This window comes from Corvus hawaiiensis, chromosome 3 (assembly GCF_020740725.1).
Source record: "Corvus hawaiiensis isolate bCorHaw1 chromosome 3, bCorHaw1.pri.cur, whole genome shotgun sequence".
In the NCBI taxonomy this organism is placed as follows: domain Eukaryota; kingdom Metazoa; phylum Chordata; class Aves; order Passeriformes; family Corvidae; genus Corvus; species Corvus hawaiiensis.
The window spans coordinates 66,971,529-66,997,997 of record NC_063215.1 but is presented as its reverse complement, the minus strand read 5'-3'; the positions used below and the strand labels follow the sequence as shown (position 1 = coordinate 66,997,997).

Below are 26,469 nucleotides of genomic sequence, written 5' to 3'. Positions count from 1 at the left end.
CAAGCACAGGACTGTTTTAATAACTGTGCTCTTAAGACACCCAGGTGCCTTTCAATAATAAAATATTCAGAGTTTCTGATCTAATATGACATTTGTTTTCAAAATATCTCCCCTCAAATCTGATTTTTCTGGCCTAAGTTGCTCAGTTGACTTTATGAGGTGAGAGTGCTCATCAGTCAGCACTGTTAGTTCCTGTATTTACTTATCCATTATTCAGCAAGATAAATGTAGTCGTACTCCTAATGCAAGAAATAGCACACAGAATCACAGGCAACTGGAATGTTTCTCTGTGCTCTTTCAGTGGGCTGCTGACCTTTAGCAGGTTTGTGTAAATAGTCCTTTCCTCCTTTTCCCATCTGTACAGTACCTAGCTGTAAAATCTTGCCTGCCTCAAGGTAGCTTATATTATAAACAAAAACCTAACAAAAAATTGAAAGAACTAAAAAAACCCTGTAAAAATCACAAGAGACACCAAATGTTTTTCACTTACAGAGACCTGTTAAAAATTCATTACATTGTTTGTGTCAGTCTCAGCATGACAAGTGCTGCAGTCACTTTAGTCAGTAGGTCAGCATTGCATTGCCAGCATTCAAATAGAAGAAACGCCTCAGCATCCATAATCCGGGTGTGCCTGAGCAACAGGAGTTTACATCCAAATGCAAATTTCATGTGTTTTCATATAAATAGGGGGTACTTCAGAACCTCCTGTATTTGGAGCCCAGCACATTTCCACTCAAAAACTTTTCTGCACTGAACAGCATTTTCACCTGAGTTATTAATTAGGATTATGTGGCATAAAATGAACAGAACCTTCAGGTCTTAAAATAAAGTCAGCAAGGATAATTAGATACAACTTTATTATTTATGTATTATGTAAAATCTGTTTTGAAAGAATTCTTGAAAATGCTAGGAAAGTAAGTTTAAACAAAGTTTCTAAAAGCTGTAAAGAAAAGTCATTGCTCTTTCCTTGTAAAATTATGTGGATGTACCACTTGTAATATGTGCAATTTATCAGAGTCACGTAGCTCAGGTATATTGCAATATATGGGATACCATGACTCATTTGTAAAGAATGACAAAGGCCTGCCGTATGTAAATACTAAAGATACCATAATAATGTATAAATGTTTTTAAAAGAGAATTTTTAAGAGGAGGTGCTTGTGCTTCTGCTCCTTGCTCTCAATCACTGCACTGCACAACTTCTAAATGTACCACTGCTTCCCATAAAGTATAATTTACTCAGCAATGCTTACCTCCATGAAATTATAACTGTATTTTTATGCTTCGTTACAAGAATTGTATTTTATATACAAAGGTATATAACAATATAAAAAGGAAAATGGGAAACATTATTTTGCTTACTGCTTTATCATTTCTTTAAAGCTAAGAGGAAATAACAGGATCTACCCTTAGCTTCAGAAAAGGTGCTCTCTTTACTGTGAAGAAAATGGCATATTTTCCTTCAGCTGTTTGTGAGCCTCACAGCTGTAGTCTGCTATTCACCACATACTCTTCCCAAGTGGTTAATTAGTCCTAATGATGGTGGCCTTAGCAGTATTAAAAACATCTTTTTAATTCTTTCACAAAAATGCAATGAATCTAGAGTTATTAAACAGTCCATGCTGTCTTCCCTCTATAACCAAACATTCTGGATATCCCACCTCCCAGTGACACCATTTGCAACTCCCTTAGTTCTGCTTACCTGACAGCCACCTTACTGTTGTGTGGCGACTGGGATAACATTTTTCCAGCTGTCCAGATCCAACCTCTAACATTCAATTACTGATTTTAGGGTCCAAATGTACAGCCAATGTTTACACTAAGAGTCAGCTAAATCCTCCTAACTGCATTTGATAAGTTAGGCATCCAGGCTTTTCTCTGTAATCAGATGGGCTAAATTAGTTTCTAGAAATTTCTCTCTCTCTTTCTTTACAAACATAAAAATCTAGAGCTCAGTTCCCTCAGGTGGGATTCAAAAACAGGCCACCATTGTTTTAAATATGGTGTGCATGTTGATTCTTGGGGGTTTTATAAAACAGACGTTGTACCAAAATAGAGACTTCATTTAAAGAAATAAATTGGTAAGACATTCAGTATCTTAGCAATTGTTTGAAAATATGCAGAGAGAATGATTTTTTCCTGAAGCCTATCATATAAAAATTGGGAATTCAAGGAAAAAATTCAAACCCAATTGTTTTTGAATTCCATCTTTAACATAAATACATAGTAGCAGTCACACTTAAATAGCACAAGACAAAAACAAACAGATCCGAGAATAAAATCTTTTGAGAAGAAAATTATAGATAATGCACCCAGTTTTCCTTTTGGGGGACCATTTAAAGAATAAACTATATATGGCAGGTATTAGTCACATTGCTTAATACACCCACTGCAAGAAACTCACCCGTGTGGTGATAAGATTGGTAACAGACACTGAAGAGAGATGATGCCATGTGTATTAGTCAGAATCAAATTGATTTAACACTAAAAATCAAAGGCATTGTCTGGTTTTGTACAGACAGGGAATATAGGATAGAAACTTCATCAGTAAAATGTTCACCATGTTGACTTTGGCAGGTAAGAGTGGAAGGTATGAGCAAAGCCAGGCCAAAAGGCAATGTAAGATTATTCCCATGACAACAGAGGTCAACAGGTTAACATTTCTTAATTCTACAGGTGAAGTACAGTTCCCAGTTTTCCCCCCTGAAAAGCTGTATCTAGTAGGATAGGGAGTAACAGGAGACACATCTTTGCCTTTTTTTGCAAAATTCTTGGGGTTTACTACTTACAGAAGGAAGACATGTCTCTTCAAGAGAATAAATCCAGATGAAGGGAGGGAACCACATTCAACCAAGTCTTTCTCTAGCCTTCATTTAGATCCCATAAATAGTAGATGTTGTTGCCTCTTAGCAAAGCCTGAAAGAATAGTAACTACTTCCTTTTTCCTGTTTCTGTACAAAGAAAGCCGGTTTAGTACATCCTATGAAATTAATTTGTACCCTGCCTTTTAAAATAAATGTTACCTTTCTTATATAATGTGCTTTACTGTGTGTTGTAGTTCAAATGTGAGGTACATGACCTTTTTTCTACTGCAAAATGTGGTTGTTCATAACCAAGTCTAAAATGCTTTCATGTTTCTTATTGATGAAAACTTATTAAGAAAACAAAGACTGGCAGGTAAAGTGCTTGCAGTAAAGTGACTTTAGAGGTCTCTCACCCTCCAATTTGGTCAGGATATTATTTGGATTACACATGGAAGTGAAATCTATAATAAAATTTCAGACCTGTTTGAATATGTGCTCTCAAAACAGGATTATGACAGCAGTTGCAGATAGCTTTGAAATTATGATGGCTTTATTTTCTCTAGACTAGAGATTGATGGCTCTAAAAGACATTGACTGCAGACCTAGGGAACATTTTGTTCCCATGGAGTGTTTTTGCTGTTTTTTATTCTAGTTGTTTCTGCATTCTAAAATAAGCCTCTTTGGAATGAAAAGCTTGTACAATTTTTGTATGGAGAAGCAAGATGCAAATCACTTGGGAAGGCCCTGGGACTGCCAGAGAAGAAGGAAGATACCTGGGCAGTTAATTCCTTTTGTTAACTCCTGGGCATTTCATTCCTTGTATGAATTCCTATGATGAGTTTTACCACAGGAAAAGAAACTTTTGCAGGTACTTTGCCCTTTTCTTTTACCTTCTCAAGGGTAGGCATGGATGTAGTCTTGGCTAAGAGATTATAACCAGAATCTTTTCAGAAGTGAAAGAAAAGAGCAGCTTTGTGCAATACTTGCCAACAGTACACCTATTTTGAACTGATGCTTCTACACATAAAACAAAACAAAACACTACGCTTCTGGGAATTGTTTTCAGGGAGAAAATTTGTCTTTTTAGCATTACTCCAAAAGACTGCAACCTTGGAAACAGTAGCTAATGTGTCAAAATAATGTGGATTTCCCTGTATCTGAAATACATTCACAGGGATTACTGCAGTAGCATCTAAGTATTTCCTGATAATAATGGCATTTATATGGCTCCAGATAAGTTATTAATCCCACTTTGAAAGTTGACAGAGATGTTAGTACCAACGACACTTTCTTGTAATGCCGAAGATGTTCTTCCACAATGTCTAACATGACAAATTTGAAATGCAAATTTTTCCTGTCAAAACAACACTTGCTGTTTTTTAGCTCCATATGTTCTGCATGTAGAAACATGATGTATGCTGGCTGTACTTGAATTAATAAAAGCCATGTTTTCAGTGTTAAGATCACTCAGTTTTTTGGTTTGCTTTCCTCTTATAAGCTGCACTGATGTAAGAGTATCACCGAACTACAGAATGGGTCAGGTTGGAAGGGATCAAAGTGGGTCATTTGATCCAACCTCCCTGCTCAGGCATATCCTAGAGCACTTTGCACAGGACTGAATCCAGACTGTTCTTGAAAATCTCCAGTGAGGGAGATACTCAATGAGTATTACGCGTAAGTACAATAACTACTTGTTTGTAATGAATAGCTATGACTGTAGAAGCATGTGTTAACAACCTAAATAGATGCCCATTTTTACAGTATGTGGTAACATGCTGGACAGGTGGCCACAAAATTTTGTTATCAGGTCAATTTTGCAGAACTATTGAAGATAATACACATATATTAATATTGCTTATAGTGGTAAAAGAGCTTAAAAATAAGTACAATGTGGGAGAGCTCAAAATGTTTGAAAAGTATAACCAGGAGCAAATTTGGAAGTAAAACTCTAAGTGGTTGGCAATAAACCCAGGAGATACAGTCTGACATGAGCTATTCATGTTGTGACACCTTGAAATCATCTAAACAGCTACTCAAAAGAAGGCCTGTGGCCATCTTTTTTGGTGGTGTCCTCTTTGTACAGCAACTGGGTCCAGGTCTCCTTAGGGCATCATAGGGGCATCATCCTTGGGGGCCTCAGAGTGCTGCAGGAAGGACTTCGTTCATAAAAAGTTTTATTTACCCAGTTCCTTATGGATGCCAGACAAAGTTACTCTAGGGAAAGAGCAAGGAGAGAGAGAGAGAGTGTGAGAAAAGAGAAAGGGAAGAGCTCCCTTTTAACAAGATAGCAAATTTTGCAGTCATTGAGCAGCTGTCCTTGAGACCCTACTACCTTCAGACCCAGGCAGTGTGTAGTGCACAAGCAAGGAACTAGGGAGAAGTAGTTTCCTGCCTTCTGCATCTAAGCGCTCCATTTTCACTTCTGCTGAAGCTGTCAACTTGACAAGACCTTCCACATATGTTTTCAGGTTTGTTTGATGACTTCTAACTCTCTCTTACATGGTTTGTTTGGTCCAGTGCCAGTTCTGTTACCTAAGTATGCCAGAAAGTGAGTGAAAGCGGTGGACTAGTGAACACATTACTTAACTGTTGGTATGCTTTTGGCATGGGTTGTTCTCACCAACTCCTGTTCCTTAAAAATGAAGCCTTAGAAAGGATGAAACGGGACTGCCTCAGCATATTCCAATGTTTTAGGGAACCAGGAATGCCCAGCTCTTGAGTAGCAGGTGGCCACTCGTGCTTGGTACTGCTCAGGAAGTGGTCAGGGTGACAGTCGTATTCGGCAGATGCCTGTGTCATCTTACTGGCACCCAGTCTTCCTGTCCTTCCTGAGACTGTGCTTTTGTTTGCAAACCATATGGTATGCAGTGGGAACACGCAAATAAGTGGGTGCCAAAATTCATCCCACATTGCTCTGAACAGCCTGAGGAGACTCTTCAGGAGATTCATTCTTCCACAGACCCTTGATTTGCTTATTGGAGAGAGTGGTGTGTCAGCTGGTACTTCTGAGGCTTTGATACAGTAGATTGGTGGGAAATATGTGACAAAAACATGAGGTTGAAGTTGAGACCTAAATTTTCACGAATTAATCCCATATTTTCCTCCCATTACATATTTCAATAGAAAGTGAAAGTTAAAATGGCTGTGACCATGGAAAGCAACTAGGAGAACAGCCCAGCTCTACAATTCAGAGAAGGAAAGATAATTATGTGGTCCAGGAAATGTTTTAAATACAGAAAACTTTGATGTTTCACATCAGAGCAACAATAAATAGAGAGAACATATTTGCCTTTCCCCTAATATTGATATTTTCCTCCCATCTTCCCTCCCACTTAGAACTGTTTTTGTGGTGGGAGGATCCATTAGGTAATCTACAGATGTTTTACATTCTTAAACGTAAACTAGAAAATGAATTGTAATACAGATTCATCCCATGAGGGTAGAAAACTAGTCTGCTCTTTAACATTTCATGGATGATGGCACTCCCTCAGAATATGCCTGAAAGTTGTGCCTCACCCATTAGTGCACACTAGACTGTGACTTACTGCTTATTAAAACCCAACATTTTTATTGCTAAGTAATTCTGGATTTGGCTCCCAGTGCCCCTGTTATAAACACTTAAAAGTAGGGATGCCATATCAAAACACTGACAGATTCTCACGAGGGTCAAGGCTACTGGCACCTCCCTAATGAAGTCACACGCTGTTAAACTTTTTTTCCTTGACTCAAGAAGAAAACAAAGCAGCTAAACTGCTATATCCATTTTCCAGCAACATTAATCCATTTCAAACCACTCTTAACCATAGTAAATCACGGGTTTGTTATAAAATGAACTGCCTAAAGGTTCACCTCAGGCTATTTAGCCCACAAACAAGATGCTGACTACTGGCAACAATGATTGGTTGGGAATTATTGCTCAATTTAGTTGCAATTACTTAATTTGCAGTGTCTTCTGTTCAGACTAGCTGAGGGTCTACGGCATAGTAGATTCCAGAGTGAAATGCAGTGCCAAGGTGCTGGTGGAGATTGACAGTGACAGTGTTGAAAGGTTACTTAAGCAATATTTTTTAATTTCTTGGAGGGAAGAGAAACCTTCCCTTTCACTGGGAAAACTTGGAAAGGGATGAACTCTCAAAACAAGTCTGCTCAGATATAGCTATTCTACTCTGCAGAAAATCATCCAGGTGTTAATAGAACCTGAATTTTCAGTTTAAGTATGCCTCAATGCTGATGCTAAATAGGGAAGCTGGAAACTTTACCCATGAAATACTCTACAGCTGCAATATAATAGTTGCAATATAACAGTAGTAATTTGAATAGCAAAATATGTAGCATTCTGGCTGCTAATAGTATTTTAAAGGCAATCCTCAGTATGCTGTGATTACACCATAGTAATAAGTGGATGGACATACACAGAATACATGCCAGTTCAAGGGTGTGCTAGTTTGAAAACAAACCAGTGGGAGGCGCCAAGTCAGAATAAGAATTTAATATGTAAATTAAATGAAAAAATAAAAACAAAACACCGGTTCAAACTGACAGAGTCAGGATACAACCTGACACTCTGTTAGTCAGGGTGGCAGTCTGATAAAATGGTGGCTGCAGTCCCCTGAAGTGGTGGATGTGGTTCTGTTGAAGCGGTGATCCCGTAGAAGGGGCTGCTCTTCCTCAGAAGGTCCAGTGTTGGCTATGTAGCTCTTGTCCTCTGGAAATCCCGTGGAAAGGGTTGTCTCTGGTGTTCGACTCTCAGATTATATCCAGGATGGAATGCTTGGTTCCTCCCTCTGGGTGGAGCATCTCACAATGGGGTAATGAGTCATGAGGCAAAGTGTTGATTAGGCTCATTAACAGAAGATAGTCCGGAGGGAGTTATCTCTGAGTCATGCGGCAGGGCATTGATGGGCCATTAACAGAAAGATAGTCTGGGGGGAGGAGGCAAGGAAACACTGCCCCACCTGATTTCAACAGCTCATGAGGATAGTAACAGAATACACTGCAACCCAGGACAAAGGGAAGTGTAGTTATTTTCAGCCCAATTTAGTGAAACCCTTGACTTGCCTATTGTAGATCTAAACTTTCAGGCAAGTATAAGATTTTATCTATAATCATTATGGGAACTGTTAATAAGTCTTTGGGAAGCAGTACATAAAACCAATCACAATTTTTTATAGATCTTGGGCAGTTTCATTAGTTGAAAGATTCTAGTAGTGTTTGCTACCAATGGGAATGTTTATATATGTAATTCTCAAGCTGTATTCATTATACACATGTTTTCATGTAAGAAAGGCAAAGTAAAATTCTTGAAGAATACAGAGTCATCAATTCAAGGTCACATGAATAGGGTGAGCTTTTGCAATTATTGTCTTCAGAGAAAATTGATCAAATATGGGCCTGTAAAAATTAAAATACAGCGTGATATAGAGAAAAGGAGCTTTTGTCTCTAAACAAATATAAGCAGCGGTTTTATTTCCTTTGCTGAGGCCAACAAAGACCATGGATAAAGGTTCAGCAAAACTCAGAAGTATCTGACATTTAAGTGCATCTCAAGATTAAAGAGTATCGGTAGGGAACTTCCTTGTTTTGCATAAAAATTCATTTAATCACTAGCAGATATTATTACAAGGCTTTCATTCTGGGGGAGGTGATAGTGAAAAGGCTGCAGGTGAGATAGATTACACATCAGTCAGCTTTGGTAGTTCCTGTACTTCCTTTTTCCCTGTCAGAGAGGAGAGGCAGAATGGGAAGCACAAGGCCTTGGATATCCTACAGTTCCTACACTCTGATAGTTTATCAGGTGAATCAACCTTAAATGGCCTCCATGCAGCCTGAAGATGAAAGGCATGTGGCCTGACTCTTTCTGAAATATTGCCCTTAGATTTCAGCTATTTATGAATGGCCTGTTGTTTTTATAGATGTTTGCTAAGACTTACAAAGTAGTGTTGTTTTTCACACTAACAGATTTTACAGCTATAATCCTTGGGCAAACGGAATGATGTTTTTGCATACTAGAGAACTTTATTTAAGTACTTTTTAAAGGTGATGGAGAAAGGAATGTGATAGGAAATCAGAAATATGAATAACAGTAACACTTTTTTGCCTCTGAGGTTATCCATTTAGTCATAAAAGCATAGAAGCTTTTTGCTCTGCCTTAAATTCTTTTAATTAGTTGTGTTGATGAGTATATCTTTTAACTCTACTTTCTAAAGGAATAAGAAATTATATGTAGTACTCTAGGAAAAGAAAGAAAGAAAGAGCAAGCTCTTTCACCAAACTATATTGTTATGTGGAATCTACTTCCATCTACTATTGGTAAAAGCAAAGCATACTAACTGAAGGTTACTTTAAAAAAAGAAATCAATAGATTCTTAAAAAATATTTGGCATGCAATCAATGTGCAGTTAACACACCTCCTCTACTTGGAGGTACAATAATCCCTGTTACCTCCTGCAAAAAGAAAATGATCCAATATTTGTTGTCACATTTGGCTGATCATGTACATCAAGTACCTCCCTGATTATTGCAATGTTGAAGAGACGTGTTGAACATCATACTCAGGACATGCAGAGCACAACAGATCAGAGAGAAGAAGCCTATAAATATGGTTCCTGCTCCAATAACCTTTTAAGCTGGCTTTACAAGACTTGGTTGTCTGCAGCTTAAAAAGGTCAAAATTACACACGTTCAAATTTCATGCCAGCAAAGTTCCTGTTATATTTTTAAAACACTATACAAACTAAAATGATTAAAGTAGTTAAATGCTAGATCAGTGTTAATTATATGGCTTTAATAAGTAGAAAATTAACATTCCACTTACCGCAGTTCTCATGAAAAGCACTTTTCAGACATTTACTTGCTGAATTTTGTCATAGAAAAGAGTTTAGACCCATTTATTTCAATTACTTGATTTGCATCTTCCTCCTCAAAATAAGTAATGCATTAGTCTATCATACAGATAGAAGTTGAATAGAGTGACTTCAAAACCAGTTGTTTCATAGGTAAAGGTTTCTCCACACCATTAAAAAGAAAACAAAAAACCCCAACAAACTAAGAGCTTATTCTGGCTGGGGTATATAAACCCACCCTGTTTATTGCTACATATCTCAAATCCTCCAATGCAGCTGGTGTGAGCCCAGGCATGCTGGAAATGGAAACCCAACCTATGAATGATCATGTAATACCAGAGAAGTAACATGAGATGAGTTACTGCATTAGTACACAGAGTAGATTTTCCATCCGTTCTCTGCATGAACTTTTCCCCTGTTAGTTATGCCCTGCTTTGTTGCAGTTTTATTTACACTGTTTTGGTACAGGGCTTCTTGCAGATGACTGCCCATTTTCCTGTGTACTCCTCATAGTATCTTGCAAAGTGGTCATCTTGGTTGAAAGCACCCTTCTCCAACAGAGGCTCTCCCTGTGGAAGATGGTGTCTGTGCCTTTCAGTGTTTCCCTTTTCAGACAAGTGGTACTGGGCCATCATAGTCACCCAGGCTGGCTTCAAGCTCTCCAATTTACTTACCTCACTAAAGGACCTGAGTTCATGCCAAATTTCTTCTGGATTCCAAGCCCTTTTGTCCCTATTCTCATTTTTCACTTTATTTTAAACTCCACTTTCAGCTGCTCCATGATTCAGTCTCTTTTCCATGGGGGACATGTAAGTTCCATTCTAGTTTACTACATTGCAGCTTGTGTAACAGACTCAACATCATGGCATGCATTCAATCTCAGAAAAGGGAGTTGAGAGTAGATTATTTATTTATTTATTTATTTTCTTATATAAATTTTAAAAAAAATTTCACATGTGTAATGAACTGCAGGCTGCAATTCTATGTAGAAATACACCTCTATTACTGAAAATATTATTCACTGAAAGCACCTATGCCTTCCTTTCCTACAGAAAGAGATAAAAACACAGTCTAGTCCAGAGTTCAGTTATTTAAAATATGTGAATGATAAATGAAGACTCGGAGGGTTGAATTTTACTTGTATTTACCCATTTCTTTGTTAAATCTGACCAATTCAAAACACAAAAGTTCTTTTAAGATTTTCAGCAACAAAGGCTCCTGCACTCCAGGGATATGAACACTGGTAGTACTATTTTCAGCAGGGCTGCCTCTGTGAATTCACCAGCCTAACATCCAGGATTGCATATGGCAGAACCAGTCCAACCAATACTGTGCTGGGCCCAGCCATGAAGCCCAAACTGAGATGTAAATTATCCCAAACTCAGATATGTCTGAGGTCATTCCTCCTTCTCGCTCTGTTTTCTGACTGGCTGAAATTAAAAAGTAGAATAACCAGCAGCTAATGTCAAATTCCTATTCCTTCTCCCTAATAGATCCTTTACTGACTCTATAGCCAATTTAGATGTTTTCAGGAGGGAATGAGCAGCTGCTGTAAGATTAGTTTGGAAATGGATTGGGTCTGGAGAGACTCTTGGCCACATCTCACAGTACCAACCACAATGTACTAGCAGGCAGAGCAAACCTAAATCAGAAAAGGAAGTAAGCCAGTCCAGGAAAAGGACAGAGGAAGCTTATCCAACCCTGGAAGGAATTCATAGTACTTGTGGCAAAGTCCCAATTTAATCCTAAAGATTAAATCCTGAAATCATTCCTCGCTTCTTGTTCATGGAAAACATTTGCTAACAGCAAAAATGTGCAAACAATTCTATTCTTTGGGGGAGCAAAAATGAGTTGCTGCTGTATTTCTGTGTCATTTTACACATCCAGGATCCAACTAGGTATTTTTCAGATGCTCTGAGCAGTTTGTTAACAGTTTATTTTCCATCCCATTGACATGTACCTATGAACTTTTACCAGCAACAGAAATTAAACTGTTGCAGAAGCTCTTTCTCCTGGTATTTCCAGCTGCCGTGGTAGTGGTGAAAAATCTCCTAGGCTGACTGTTGTAGCGTGATTTTCAACCAGTTCTGTGGGCTGTAGGCATAAAGGGAATTCAGATAAGGCTGTGAACTTGTATACAGTTATCTGAATCTTGCTTACAAAGCTTTCAAAGTTCATCCATCCTCATAATGGATCCCATGGGATCTTAGTGGGCTCTGGGGAACATCAGCCGATTTCCCAATTTCGTAACACTAGAACTGGTGAGTATTGTTAGATATTGTAAGACACCATTTGCCAGCCTGAAATGTGATGTTTATGTAAATATGTCTGGAACATACAATACCTCTGAGGGACTGAATTAAAAATAACCAAAGGTTTTCACAGAGCAGCATAACTCCAGGGGTGAGGTGGGCAGTGAATTTTTACATGCTTTCTTCCATTCGTGTTTGTCTAAGTATGCTTGTTTGAGAAGAAGCAGCTGGGAGACTTCTGTGAAAAGATGCCTATATTTAAGCATTCTTCTTAGGAGAATAAATATCAAGTATCTGTTTCTCCTGACAGGGAGCTGGTATAAGAGCATTAGTAAAATCAACTTTGAAATGCAAGGTTTTGTTTTTCTTTTTCAATGTTTCAGTAGTATGTGCTCCCACCTAGGAAGGTTAATACAGGCATCTGTTTGCTCTTTTTAGATGTACTGATATATGAAAAGACTCTGTGTGGGACTTGTGTTTGTTTATTTGTGTTTATTTCAGTGTGAGGGAGGTGAAGAGTCTTTTAAAAATAGTGAGTTCCAACTGTGTTGTTCATTTATGAAACTGCTGCTGTGTTTCATCTTTGATGCTCTGAGGTTTTTTACTTACCTGAGTCTTTGTAGGTTTTAATATTTGCTGCAATGACACTTTCATTAATTTAAAAAAAAAGCAAAAAAACCCGCAATACTAATAACTTCACCATAGGTGCTGAAAAGGAGAAAGTACATAAGGGAGAGAAAGAAAGAGGAAGGGAAATGGACAGCTCTCAGTTATTTTTCCAAACTTTACTCACTCTGCTTTTATTCCCATTTGGTCGTGGACACCAAAACAGTAAGTACATAGATAAGGAAGTATAGACCACTTTTACCTATAAAATATGAGGCTGTCCTTAAGCCCTTCTCATGAGCTTTGAGTGTAGTGATATGAAACTGAATCTTTCATGTAGCACCTGAAGAAACCACTACTGAAGTTAGTGGGATCTGTCCACTGATTGTCTTTAAATTGAAGTTCAGTCAGACTCACAAGCACACCAGTTATGTTTCTCCTGGCAGCTAAATTGACAGGCTTGTCTGCATAAACTCAAAAAATGATATCTTGTCTTTGAAAACAACCCAACACTTCTGTATTCTGTATAATATTCTGTATTATAGCTTAAGACAGATCCAAAGGCAATAGATGTTACCTTGAGTTTTCCTCGGTGAACACCCTGGAATACAGTGTTGATCCATCCTGGCTCATTAGTGATAGCCATTTTTTTCTCAAACTTTGGCTACTTGCAAAGACTTTCATTTTGATGTTTTTACAATGTTTTGAAAATTTCTAGTTCCAAAACATAAACAGAGGTATCAGAGGATGAGGACGGGGGTACTATCACAGAGTCTTTAATGAAATATATCTTTTTTTTCCCCAGAGGTGCGGAGAAATCTCATTTGATAGTCCTGACCAGAATGTCAAATGTGTTCGCATGCTAGGTAAGAGTCTCTTCCCTTTTTTATTCAAGTGTGTATATAGAGATATGTTTAATTGGGAATTTCTTCTCAAAATTACATGATAATGACCATGATGATCCACAATGGCGTTTACATAGCTCATCCACATGTAGTCCTCATTAATATATTCTTTATGGTGAACTTCCAACTATTTAAATGAAGTATGTATACTCCAGTAATGTCCATGTGCACAGATGAAAATATAGCTGTACCAGCACTGTAATTGGAAGCTCTGATGTGCTGAAGTCCAGAACTCAAATTCAAAAGCTGAAAATCTGGACTTCTAAAGACAGTATTAATTCCACAAGCATGTGTCAAAAGTCTCTAAATCAGACCTTCAGCTGCATCACTCAGGAAAAATTTCAGTCACTGTGATTTTACAGATTTGCACTGGTGTGGCTTTGTAAAAATGACTGTTAAGTAGAAGTGTCTATTCTTTAGAAACAATACAGGAATACTCTGCTATGTTGCATTAATTTCTGTGACCAATTTTATTGTGGTTGCTTGTTTAGTCTACAATGCTAGTACTGAAACATTAACAGTATGGCTAGTATTACAGTGAAAGGCAGGGAGTAAATGTCTAAAAACCTAAGAGATAATGTTTACTCAGAAAAAAAAATGAAATCAGAGGACACTTGCAGATTAAGCTTTAAATTCTGAAGACCTTTCACCTGCCAGGGAAGAGATAAATACATGCTGTAAATCAGAGCATTGCATCTAATAATGCGAAGAATGGAAGTGCCACAATTTTTTAAACTGCAACTGGCAGTGTCTAGGAACTTAATTCCCATCTGGGTGCATAGCTGTGCTCTGTAATAACAGATTATGTGGTTTGCTGTTTATATTCATTAAATCCTATTGTCACAATAGACTATAATTGCTGCAGAGGAAATCTGTCATGCTTGTAGTGCACAGATCTCAACAGATGAACTGACACAATGGGCCATAATGATCTGTTACATCAATGATCCATGGTTAGAAGTTCTTAATGGAACAAGCTGACAAAAAAAGATACACTTGTGATCCTTTATCATGCCAATTATAATCTACAGTGTAAATACAATTGAGTTCCTCATACTCTAGTACTAAGGAAGTTATATCCATGCAAATGTTATTATGCATTAGGGGGAAGAATGGGGGATGGGAGAGAGGAGAACAAAAAAACGCCCTTCTGTACGGGTTCGTTCATCATTTTATTTGGCATTTTTATAACAAGTCAGTCCAAAATTGGGAGTTTGACATCGCTCTTAGTGCAAAAAATTCTTTAGGAGAAGTGAGAAGAACAAGATCTTGTTTCTATTACATATATTCTTACCTATGTCTTGCAGTATATACACGTACAAGAATGAGAACATGTGCTGTGCTGTGTAAGGAAACTGCTAGGAATGGAAAAATGACTCCAAGAGCACATGCCAAAGGTGTAACTGATTCTCAGAGGTTCCATCTCTTGTATTAAAAAATATTTTGCCTGCTACTGTTATTTTTCGGTGTACCTAACAAATTAAGGACTGTAGTGTCATATATAATACAGAATTTTACATTTCACCCCAAGGTATTCCAAATCATGTACAGAGCTGAAACTATTCTAAGTACAATTTGTATATTCCAGAACTGGCTCTGTAAGAGGTGTGGGAAGAAGAAACTATCGAGTACAAACACAGCAGAAACTATGGTTTCTCTGAGAGTGACTGCTGGAGACAAGCTCCATTGTCCCAATCTATCACAGAAGTCTGTATGGTGCTGGTGGTGCTGTAAAGCCAGAGGCTGTCCATTCTGGACACCTCTCCTTTCATACTGAACTTGCAGGGAAGAGCAGGAGCGAGAAACTGTGGATCCAAAAAGGCCTGAGACTTTGTGTTGAATGTGTCATGTAATGCCCAATCTCATATTTTACAAGGGAATTGAATTTCCAAGAGAATGTAACAGGGTTTGTCACTGATCAATGCAAGGCTGACATTATTAATGTCTGTGGGTGTAACCAGTGAACAAAGCACAGTGTGCCTTCAGAGAGGGACATCTTTCTTGAATGCTCCATCTTTGAAATATGCTGAAACTGTCCTGCTGTCATTTAATGTAATAGTGACACAGTGCTGACAGAAATCTAGAGGGCAAGTCCCAGCAATTGCAAGAGGATAATTACGCTAGTAAGAAAAGAAACACAGGAGCCTGGAGTACTGACTGTATTTCTTCAGGGATCTTTGATGCAAGATCAGTCCATATTGAAACTGCACATTATCAAGCTGTACTGTAAAATGGTAGTAGCTGGTTTTGTCAGAAGATGTCTGTATCTGCTTTATACTACTCGTTCTGCGCTAGCTTCAAATTTAAAGTTTTTCAGAAGTAATGCCAGGCTTGCCATTGAATCCACATTCCTTGAGGTAACATGGATTATGTGTATGAAGTTCTTTTTCTATAAAGGTTGAGGAAGAGGGGTTTGCAGTAAAAATCTTATCTTCCTACTAGAAAACAGTAAATAATAGATAAAAAAATGCCAAAATGTTTACAATGGCTATAGTGAAAGAAGGTAACTTTTCAAGGCACTGACTAGATATCACTCAACCTGAGATTAAGAGCATAGGATCAGCTTAATGCCTCATCTTTCAGCATCAGAGTGATGGATAGTTATAATTCAAGTGTAAAAAATAACTTAACAAAATTAAATCGTCACTTAGCAGTGTTTCCTGTTATAATAGATAACAGCTATGTGCCCTGACCAGAATATGTTTAGCATTAGTGTAATTATCTGTACTAAAGTCTTTACAGAAAATTATGGTCTCTCTCTTATTTTTTATATTGTGCTTGTTTCTTTACCCTTTTTTCTGTCTCGTGATTTAATCCTAGCTGGCAACCAAGTACCATGCAGCCACTCACTCACAGCCCCCCGCAGCAGGAGCTGAATCAGAAAAAAATAAAACTTGTGGGTTGAGACAGGAACAGTTGAATAATTGAAACAAAATAAAATATAATAATAATAATCATAGCAACAATAATAGTAGTGGTAATGAAAAAGAGAGAGTGGAATAAAACCCAAGAGAAACAAGTGATGCACAATACAATTGCTCACCACCTGCTGACCAATGTGATCTACAGTTCCCAGCCAACACACACACACACATACACACACACAAGTTTATTTCCTTATCATGATGCTGTGCAATATGTGCAATATGGAATATCCCTTTGGCAAGTTCAGTGTACCTGCTCAGTGTCAGAGTATGGGAAACCAAAAAGTCCTTGACTTAGAGCAAGCACTACTGAACAAAAACTGTTAACATCAGTATGTTATCAACATTATTCTCATACTAAATTAAAAATACAGCACTGTATCAGCTACTAAGAATAAAATGAACTCCATCACCAGCTAAAGCAACACAACCTTGATAACTGTCACAGAAAAAAGTCGGTCAGTGGCCCACCTTAGCCTTTTGAAGACCTGAAGTATTCAGATCCTAAATATATCACAGCTTTCTTGAGTATGGCATTGGATAAGACTTTGAACCCTGCACATCCATTGTCCTTTGAAAAATGGGAAGATAAGTGCTTTCTCACTTCTTAGGAAGAAGAAGAAGAAATTTATAAGTACAATGAGAAGCTGAAGTTCTACAGTAATGGAAGTAATGAAAATACCACACTGTCAATAGAAGTGTGTTATCAGAAGTTTCTCTTGAATCTCCAAGTCTGCCAGGAGATAATGCCAGCTCATCAGCACTTCCAGGGCAAGGAAGAAAATCTGAACTGTTCTGCTTAAATTGGAACTGTTATCAAGTTAGCAAGGGCACTTGGCCATGAAAAAATTTTCTGATAATGCTGAACAGGATGTCAAAAAACTCTTGCTTTATGTTGTATTCTGGAATTTAGAACCCTGGACTCCCCATGCTCTTTACTTAAAATGAGTTTGACTTTCAAAATTATAATTAGCACAAAAATTGAGGTTATAGAAATGTACTCACTATGTAGTTATCAGTCTAGAGATTCATATTATGAAAGGCAGAAGGGAACTGTCCCTCTCTCTAGAGCACCCACTGCTATTTTCAATGGCACAACCTGAGGTTAATTTTTCCCATATGCAGACAGACATACTCTGGGCTCTGACATGACACAGTATCATATCATGCAGAGATAATTGGGTTAGTTTGCTGTGAAAATTGCTGGTTGGATGCCTAAGCTAATTAACTCTGCTGGGAAGAATTGCATACGAGCTTGTAAGAGTCCAAAGTTAAAGCAACTTTACTGGTTCTCACTTCCTTAGCTAGCTCATCCAAGGCTAACTCAGTAACCTCCACATGGCAGAGCACTGAGTTTTAAGAATCTGTCCTGGAAAAAGTAAGTTCCCTTATCTAGCTCTAGGACTAGTACAGAAGGAAAAAGGTCTGCCAAATAGAAGAGAAACTTCAATTTTTTTGAGATATATATATATATATATATATATATATATGTTTTGGGGTTTTTTCTTATCCACATAATTTTGTTTATATAAATAAATACCTGTTTATACAGAAAATAGGCAGTTGCACCCATCACAACACATACAAAATTAAATTATTCCTTTGGTTTTAATCTGTTCAACCTGGTTGATGATAGTGAAGAAAGGGGGATGGATGATAAGTGCCAATTATTACATTACTTATTTTGTTACTCCAGCAAGCAGTCTTTCACCACCAGATTTAGTCTTTACTCCTTAATGAAATGCTGGGTAGATTTTGAAGAGGTCACATCTCTTGCTGGCAAACTCTGCTGTCTGAAGAAATTCTTCCAGGGGAAATGTGAATTGCCCTCCTTAAGGAGCTGGTTAGTAAGATGAAAACACAAAGCTTCCAGACACCCCATGGCAAAAGGCTGAGGTGCTTTCTTTTCATTACTGTAAATTCCAAGCAGACAGGAATGATGTGGCTGAGTTTTGTTTCTCATTTGGTGCAGACTTAATCCTTGCAAAAGCAGACAGATGAATCCTTGCTTGGAATAAAAGTAGTTTCCTCACAAATAGCCATTTAAAATTAATCAAAAACAACAACAAAAAAGCCATTATTAAAAAAAAAAATTGAGGCAGTGCCACCTTTTTTTTTAATTCTCCAGACTACTAATACTTAACTTTGTTGCTTTGAGGCAACAAACTTTTTCATATTCCCTCATCCCCTCGAAAAAGTTGTTTTGTGGCATACTTTCACGATTTGTTGCCTATGAAGAGTTGTGGGTAAAGGAATCGGCATTTAGCCATGAAATTACTTTCGTGGATCCAACTTCGGTCTTGGTGGCTCTTTGCCCACAGCAGAAAACCACCACACATTTGAACAGAGTTGGCAGTCACAGCTTAAGAGAGAGAGACATTACTGGAATAACAACTGTGTTGAGAGCCAGGAGAGAGGGGTACTGGCAAGGCTCTGGCTGGCTGGTCTCTGCCTTATATAACCATTGAAGGCACCTTCGCTGGTGGCGGAAAAAAAATCTATTTTAACTTACTTTGCAAAACTTGATCAGGTAAATAACCGTGTACCTTAATGGGTGAAAAAAACTACTGAAGAGTAATTAAATGTGTCAACTTTCCCTGCAGCAAAGGGAGAAAAAGAAATGAGGCATCTAACCAAATGGTTCTGCACTGATGAAGTTTTGCAGTTGTGCAAAGCTTCCTGGAGCCCTCGCTGACATCATTTGAAATGTGATCCTACATCTCTTGCACACACAAAACTTCTGCTGAAACTGATAGTCATGCATGAGCAATGGTGTTCTAAATAGCCAAATATATGGACTATTTATATCCCAGTCACTCAAAGGCTTACACGTGCGCTTGACCTTCTGCAGACTAACTATTCTATCTGTGCAAATGAGATGCAATAAACAAATGAACTAATTTTTGTAAAATTAAGTGGTATATTTATGGGGAAAAGGCCCAAAATCTACAGTGACTAGCAAAAAATCCATACTTGTCCCTACACTGCCCATCAGGATTACTCATAGCTGTCAGAAAGGAGAGGCTTAGGATGTCTGCTACAAAAAGATAGGCTTTTATTCCATGAGCAGCTTGCAACACAGGATGAAGAGAAGCAGGTTTTTTCCATTTATAAAGAAATGGTGTGAATGCATACAGAAAGACAAGCACCATGTCTCTTTTTGATATCCTGTTAATGTAGATACATTCGAATTTTAACATGTAAGTCAATGCTTCAAGTTTTTCACTTACATTTATACTCCAACTGCCACTCTCTACCAACAATTCATTCTGATGAGAACAGGATTGTATAGATAGGACGTATGGAACTGTATTTCTTCTACCCAGTTGAATAGGGATTTTCAAATAACTTCTAACACTTTTCCCTTTTTTATCAAAAATAACATTCCAGTATATTAACACAATTTAAAAATAAGACGTAACTCCTGATATTGCAACTGTAAATGAATTTTAAAAAGTGGATTCTCTGTGTCCTTACCAACACTGAAACAGGGGCTTATTGCTCCTTCATAACAGTTAAGACCTCCTCCTCAAGTTGATTGTATCTTCCTGAAATGCAACACTTTCTAAATCTCACCTGCTTACTCTGAAATGCTCATGACTTGTTTGCCATAGTGGTACAGAGCAGGCTAAAGACTTGGTGTATCACCCCATGCTTTATGTGGAAGGCCAAGATGACAGGCTGCCTATGTTGGAGTGTTGCTTGGAGGCAGAAAATGGCAGACCAGTGGTCATGAGACCACAACAGCAACTCCTTTGTCAAGGACTTCATGGTATACACACACCATTATTGTGCTACTTCATCACCGTGTTATGCTTTCAGGCTAAACAAGTAGGAACTCTTTGTCTTTACTACGATAGAATTTGTGCCTAAAACCACAAAGAACATAAATATCAAACCCAGCTTCTACTTTCAGGACTATTTGATTAATTTGGGTAAGAAATGATTAAAAAAAAAATTCAAATTTCTGATGCCCTAGGAATATTTTAAAGAGCAGTTCTCTAATAACATCTTATTATTCAAGTAATTTTGATCTAATTACTATTTTAGGTAATTATATAGGCTGGTAGTTGAGTGACAGTGACCACCTGTTTATCCTGTTCCATCCTGTAAATCAGGTCAGACTGAAACTACTTCTCTTGCAATAGTCTACCTTTCAGAAGGGTGCTGAAGGAGACAAAAACTGGCCTTGGCCTTTTGAGCATGCACATAAAACACTTTTCTAAATGTAATTTATGGTTCTTGGTTTTCTATCACATAAACATTAACTTGAATCATATATAGTTTTATCCTATGTCTGAGCCTGGTACAGGAAAGAGAAGGGAGTCACTTGTAGAGAATGCAGAAATGAGGATTTGCCAGCATCTATATAATGTAAGCACAGCATGATGGCTTTCTGGAGAAGAGAGCGTTACTGTGTTGCCCACATCTGCTAAAGCCATTCATTTGGACCAGGAGATCCAGCTGAGATTCAAAAGCTCAAGAGATGATTAAAAAAGCCCTCCCGTCCCCCAACTAGAAATATGCCAAACCCCTGCCTCTTCAGCTTCTCTTTCTATCAGAAAGGTTTTTTGACTTGTCTGAGAATCTCACCACATATCACATTTAGGAAAAAGCCACAGATTTCCAAGTCCTATCCAGCAGTTGCACTCAAAGCACGGCTACAAACACTTGCAAATTCTAGCAGACTGCAAAGCCGAGTGTCTCCCTTTTAGTCCAAAACATGCTGCAGACAGAAGGGTTGCATTCTGCTGCCCATTTATGTAATAATCTAGTGAAAGTTTAACCTTTTAATTCTGAACTTTTGTCATCCTAGTATAGTTAAACCTAACAGCACTCCCTTTTTTCTTGCCTACCAAAATAAAGGCAGCGCAGGTTGGGATTAAGTGCACTCTGTTTCATCTGTTGACCCTGCGCAAGGACAAATGCTGGGTATGACTCCAGGAGGATAAGAAATGGGCCCCCACATCTGGGGGAGCACACACGTGTAAGAGAAGAAGAATCCTGAGTTTTGTTTCACAGACATTTCCTTTTTTATTTTTTTTAACTAAGCACTTCTTAGAAAAGCAGAGGAACAGTGGCTTGATTGATTTACTTAAGATGATCTCATATGTTATTTCATGGTATTTGTCACATGAGTTATTGCTGATCCCCTGTTGGAAAATAGATTTCAAGTGCCTATTCGCTCTGTTTCCTCACAGTTTGATTTTTCCTCATGCCTAACCTCGTGCCCAAACACGGACTGTATTCACGTAGTTTCCCATCTTCTTTGTCCAACCTGTTATGAGTGGGTTATGTTCACCCAAAGTACTTTCTGTACTGAAAATTGCTGTGACTAACCATACTGCTGTAATAACATTCTCTCAAAAGATGGGGAGGGGGGAAAGGAATTCCAAATTGGGGGACCAAATCGAAGAAGAAAACACTTATTCACAGTTTTACATCAGCCATCCCTTCATTATAGCATAAGTATAACGAAATCTCCAGACCTAAACTTTTTAAACTTAGATTTAAAAGGTTCAAATTTATAATTTGTGGTTTGAGCTCATCTCTAGCAATTAATCTTTGCCCCTTTAATTATTACTTTGTGCTACCTTGGAATTGCACAGTCTCTGCAATGTCCTACAGATTACTGTGTAGCTACGCTTAGTAAGAGTGATTTATGTCTGAGAAAGCCATGGAATTCCTGTGCTTTCAAGCACTCAGTTCCTGGCTGTACATGCTCATAAACTTCTCAGGTTAAGAAGGCATTTTCCTATATTCTTCTCTGCTCCATATTATAAGGATGGCTCATATTCTGGAGTTAAAATTTTTGCTGTTCTGAGATGTTGTTAATAATTTTACCATTCTTACTGAGAATTGAGAGTATAATATTTGTAGGAAATTTTTTCATCTCTATTATAAAATAGAAAACTACCAAATCAAAATTCTGCTGTTCTTTTGCCTGCTTATTTGGATAACTAGTTTTCCTTGATGGCTTTAGCTTCCTTTTTTTTTTTTTTTTTTAATTGTTTATAATTAAGTGTCATTTCTAATTATAATCTGTTGTCTTCTTGTGCATCTCATACTTCTTAAAGCACTAAGTTGCTCTCTTAGATCATCCATTGATCATCAAACTACTTAAGCATGTATTTACATGTTCTCACTGGAGCCAAAATATGAGTAGATTGAAATAAGTTTGCGTGACAGGGTCAGTCACAGTGTCTAGCACTGTGCATGCTCAAGCCCTGATCTGATCCAAACACTTGAAGCTCTGGGCTTCTGAAATCATGGAGTGTGACTGTGAATATTGGTAGTAAATGACGGAAATTGTACTTAGCAACAAGAAACGGAATATCTGAATCGCAGCTGGCTATGTCAAGAGATTAATGTATTTCTTACAGAAAAGTTCAGAGAGTTCTCTTACTGGAATTCCCTCACAGGGCATTCTTCTCACTCTGCAGAGGAAATAATGCTGAAGACAGTTGGGATGCAATTCTTCTAACAGAATGTCTGTAAACTTCTGTAAAAAAACTTTAAGTCTTTTAATTTTAAAGTCTACAGCCATCATCTAATCATCCCTTTTGTAGCAGAAAAGAACAAGAAAGAGGTGCTTCCTTCAGACTTAGATCATTTCAAAACAGATGTCTAAAACTGGTCTGAGGAACCCTACTCAGAGACTGCCTATTTCTCCCCATTGACTCCTCAAGAAACTGAAGTGTGGATGTGAGCATTTGGAGGAGAATAATCTTACTCCTGAGGTGCAGATATTGTTTTTCCTAGTGTTCAAAGATCTATGGTTTAAAGTATAGAGTATAATAGAAAAACAGGCTGATCAACCTCATCTACAAGATAATTTATTGGTTTTTTAACATAAAATCAAGTTCTAAGTTTTCAGAATATTTGTAAAAAAGTATTTGTGGAAAACTGTTCTTATTAACTGAATTCTTTTCCTCATTGATTCTGTGAAGTCTTAACTTCTCTCTCTCTCTCCCTTTGGCATTGCTGCAGGACCTTTCCTGACATCTGAATAGCTCCTGAATTTGAGTTGAATAAAGTAAATTGAAAGCATGACAAAGCATTTTTCAAATGCTTACGGGATCCAGCACACTGTCCCATGGGTAGAAAATTTGACTGTATTGTGAAATCTTTAGTTATGAAAACTAAAATCTGCCAATAATGTGTCAAATATGGTTTTGATTTCCAGAACATTGTGAATATCAATCCACAGTAAAATTTTTAGGGAGGGTACTCTATAGCTCATTTTTGTAAAGAAAGTGTACACATTAGTGTTTTAGATCATCTCAGGAGTGTGTTCTTGAGAATCTATCCTAACATACCGCAAATTCCAGTTTGCATTGTGAAGCAGTCTTGGAATAGACAAACTGGACAATTTTCCCATCTAATAGAGCAAGCCCTGTGCTCTGGGAGCACTTCTAGAGCATTCTAGCTGCTAGTAGGCATCTAATCCATGGACAAAGATTAGAAGTAGTCCACACAAAATCCTCCAAAGCATACACAGCAGAGGCCAGGGCGCCTCCGCTGTGGCTGCTCAACTCAGCCAATTTGCTCTTTTCGTGCTCCTGATTCTCTGAACCTTGCCAGAGAGTCAAGACCCACTGGGACTTCAACCCAACCATTGCTCTAACATGCAGACTTCTGTATCCACAAATTACCTTCAGGACCATTCAGCTCAGTTAAGATTGAACTGAGGATGCTTAGAATGTATATAATTCTTAATTTATGTCAGGTTGTAAGCGTGTGTTTATCGTTTGCCTACTTTGAGTACACGTGCCATCAATTTGTGCATGCAACCTACAACTTTATCAAGCATTTGTCTTATACACTCACATGAGGACAGGTTTATGGGGAATGCCAAATGTGATTTAGTACAATGAGAAGTTTGTTCTTTTTGAAATATAAGGTAAAATGATTTTTAAATCTAGATCAGGATTTCACACTGAGCTTATAGATTAATACAGAGCAAATTTAATTTAACACTTAATTCGAAGGAATTATTCATATTGCAGAGCTTTGTTTACTGACATACAATAATGAGATCCTCACATTTTATTAATGCATGTATGACAAATTATTATTAATATTGAGGTATCTTTTTTGTTTTATAACAGAGAGTGCTAATGAAAGGAACTCAGAAATACTAGGACCATACACTTTATTAGTAGACTTTTCTTAGAAGAAAGCAAGGACTAGTGGACTATAATTGACTTTATCTGAAAACAGTGCAATAAACTGACAGCAGAACTGTATAACATTTTCATAACAAGAAGCATATTACCATGCTGACAGAAGAAGGGACAGTTACTTTCAGCATCTTTCAGTTAGATAACAGTATGTAAAGATAGCCCACACAGACATGAATACATTTGTCCTTTGATTGCTTTTGTTAATAAATACAGTAAGAACATACTCTTAAAAAGAAGCCTGTGAATTTTAACCCCATGAGCTGTATTTCAGGTTTCTACAAAAAGAGGAAGACAAATTTAAAGTTAAGGTACATGACTGGGCATTCTGTCAAGTTCCAGAACGTGCTCTGGAACTTTGATGGTTGAGACAGGCATTTGTCAAGAGAAAGGTCATTGTTTGTCTAAGAAAAAGACAGAAATTTTATTTCCCTCAGCTCTAACTGCCCTGTGAACGTTTTCTAATGGAACTTAATTTCTTTACCTGTTGGCATCCCAAGTTTTGTACTTACAAACTTGTGTCAGTATCTGCAATACAACAAAATCATTGTTAAACTGGTATTACGTGGCTTTGCTTTGGAAACCTGAAGTAGAGTTGCCAATACACTCAGCCATTCTGTAAATATTCAATTAGAATCACCATGGAACTTCTCCTACGGATGGAGTTGTGAAGATGTGAAGTGAGTTAAGGGGTAGCATAAATTATTCAAGTCCCCAGCCAGCAGCTACATGATGTAACAGGAGTGGCAGTCACTGACAGAGTTCTGTTGGAAAGGGAAGATGAATGGCAGATGCCTCATTGTAATTTCTTATCAGCAGGGAGTGTAACAGCAGACATTAATCCACTGGTTTATCACAGGTAATAATATGTCCAGGGAGCTACCACATTTAAGGCACAAGTGCAATTGCTGCCATTGTACATTGGTCCTAGGCGGCTCTTGAGGCAAGTGCATGTCATAATACTTTAGAAACCAGAAGAACACAAATTTGCATTGCTTTAATTATTAACATATTTCACTTTTCTTTAAAAAAGGAATGGAAGCATCATAAATCATGCTGTCAAATCTCATTTATTTTCTGTTGTTTGAGAACAAGACTCAGGGCTTTTGAAGTCTGTGTATTGTTTCAGGGGGAAAAATGACATTATAATAGCCGTCAGAACAGTTTACAGAGAAAATGTTGTTGGTTTTGGATATTTTTATTTTAATCCAAACCAGTTTCTCTGTGCCATGAAGGAATCTGTGTTTGGTTTAGGCAGAACCATCTTAGATACCACAGTTGCTTCAAATTGTGCAGCTCCTTGAGACAAAACAAAAAGTCTCTTGATAATTGATGACTGAATAAACAAAGAGGAAACTGGAGGCAGATGTGTGCTGGAAAGCTTTCTGAAATCCTAGAATGGGATGGGGGAGAATTTGATTTTGACTGTAATCAGAAGCACCACCATTCTCTCTTCACCCTGAACATTTCCTACTTGACATTTTTTGTTCCAAGTCTTTGTTGGGGGACGGTGTTGCTGATGTTTAATTTTAAGTGAATTTCCAGTAGTAGATCTAGAAAGGTTTTAGGCTGGCAGCTATGCAGCCTCAAGCCCTCCTTCTGCAAAACAGCATAAATCCCTCTAACACTGTCATGCCAGAAATCTTCCTCGAAATGGAAAGATCATCTGCAGGAATTACTAAGCTACTAGCACCTTTATCCATCTGGTTTTTATAATCTTGCTGAAGCTGCCTCGAGAGTAACAAGATGTGATGCAGGATCTCATATTATGGACGTATTTAACTCCCTTAGTAGGAGCTACACCAGAAGTACAGGTTCACATCAGCAGGGCCCATCATTCAGTTCTTGCCCTTGTTTTTGCTGTCACTATGCCCACTTCTCTTCCACGCAAAAACTTACCTGCTTTTGATAACAAGTATGCACCTAAGCTGGCTGAAAGAAGAATTTCTTCAG

General features: G+C 37.8%; 1 protein-coding gene across 2 annotated transcripts in view; it reads left to right on the top strand.

Annotated features, from left to right (window-relative positions):
• Positions 1-26,469, top strand: part of PDE7B (phosphodiesterase 7B) — a 174,346-nt gene that overhangs the window by 42,662 nt on the left and 105,215 nt on the right. For both annotated transcript variants that reach the window (XM_048296496.1, XM_048296497.1), the window contains exon 3: positions 13,310-13,370. In XM_048296496.1, coding sequence (XP_048152453.1) covers positions 13,310-13,370 — 61 coding nt within the window. The remainder of the gene's footprint in view (positions 1-13,309; positions 13,371-26,469) is intronic.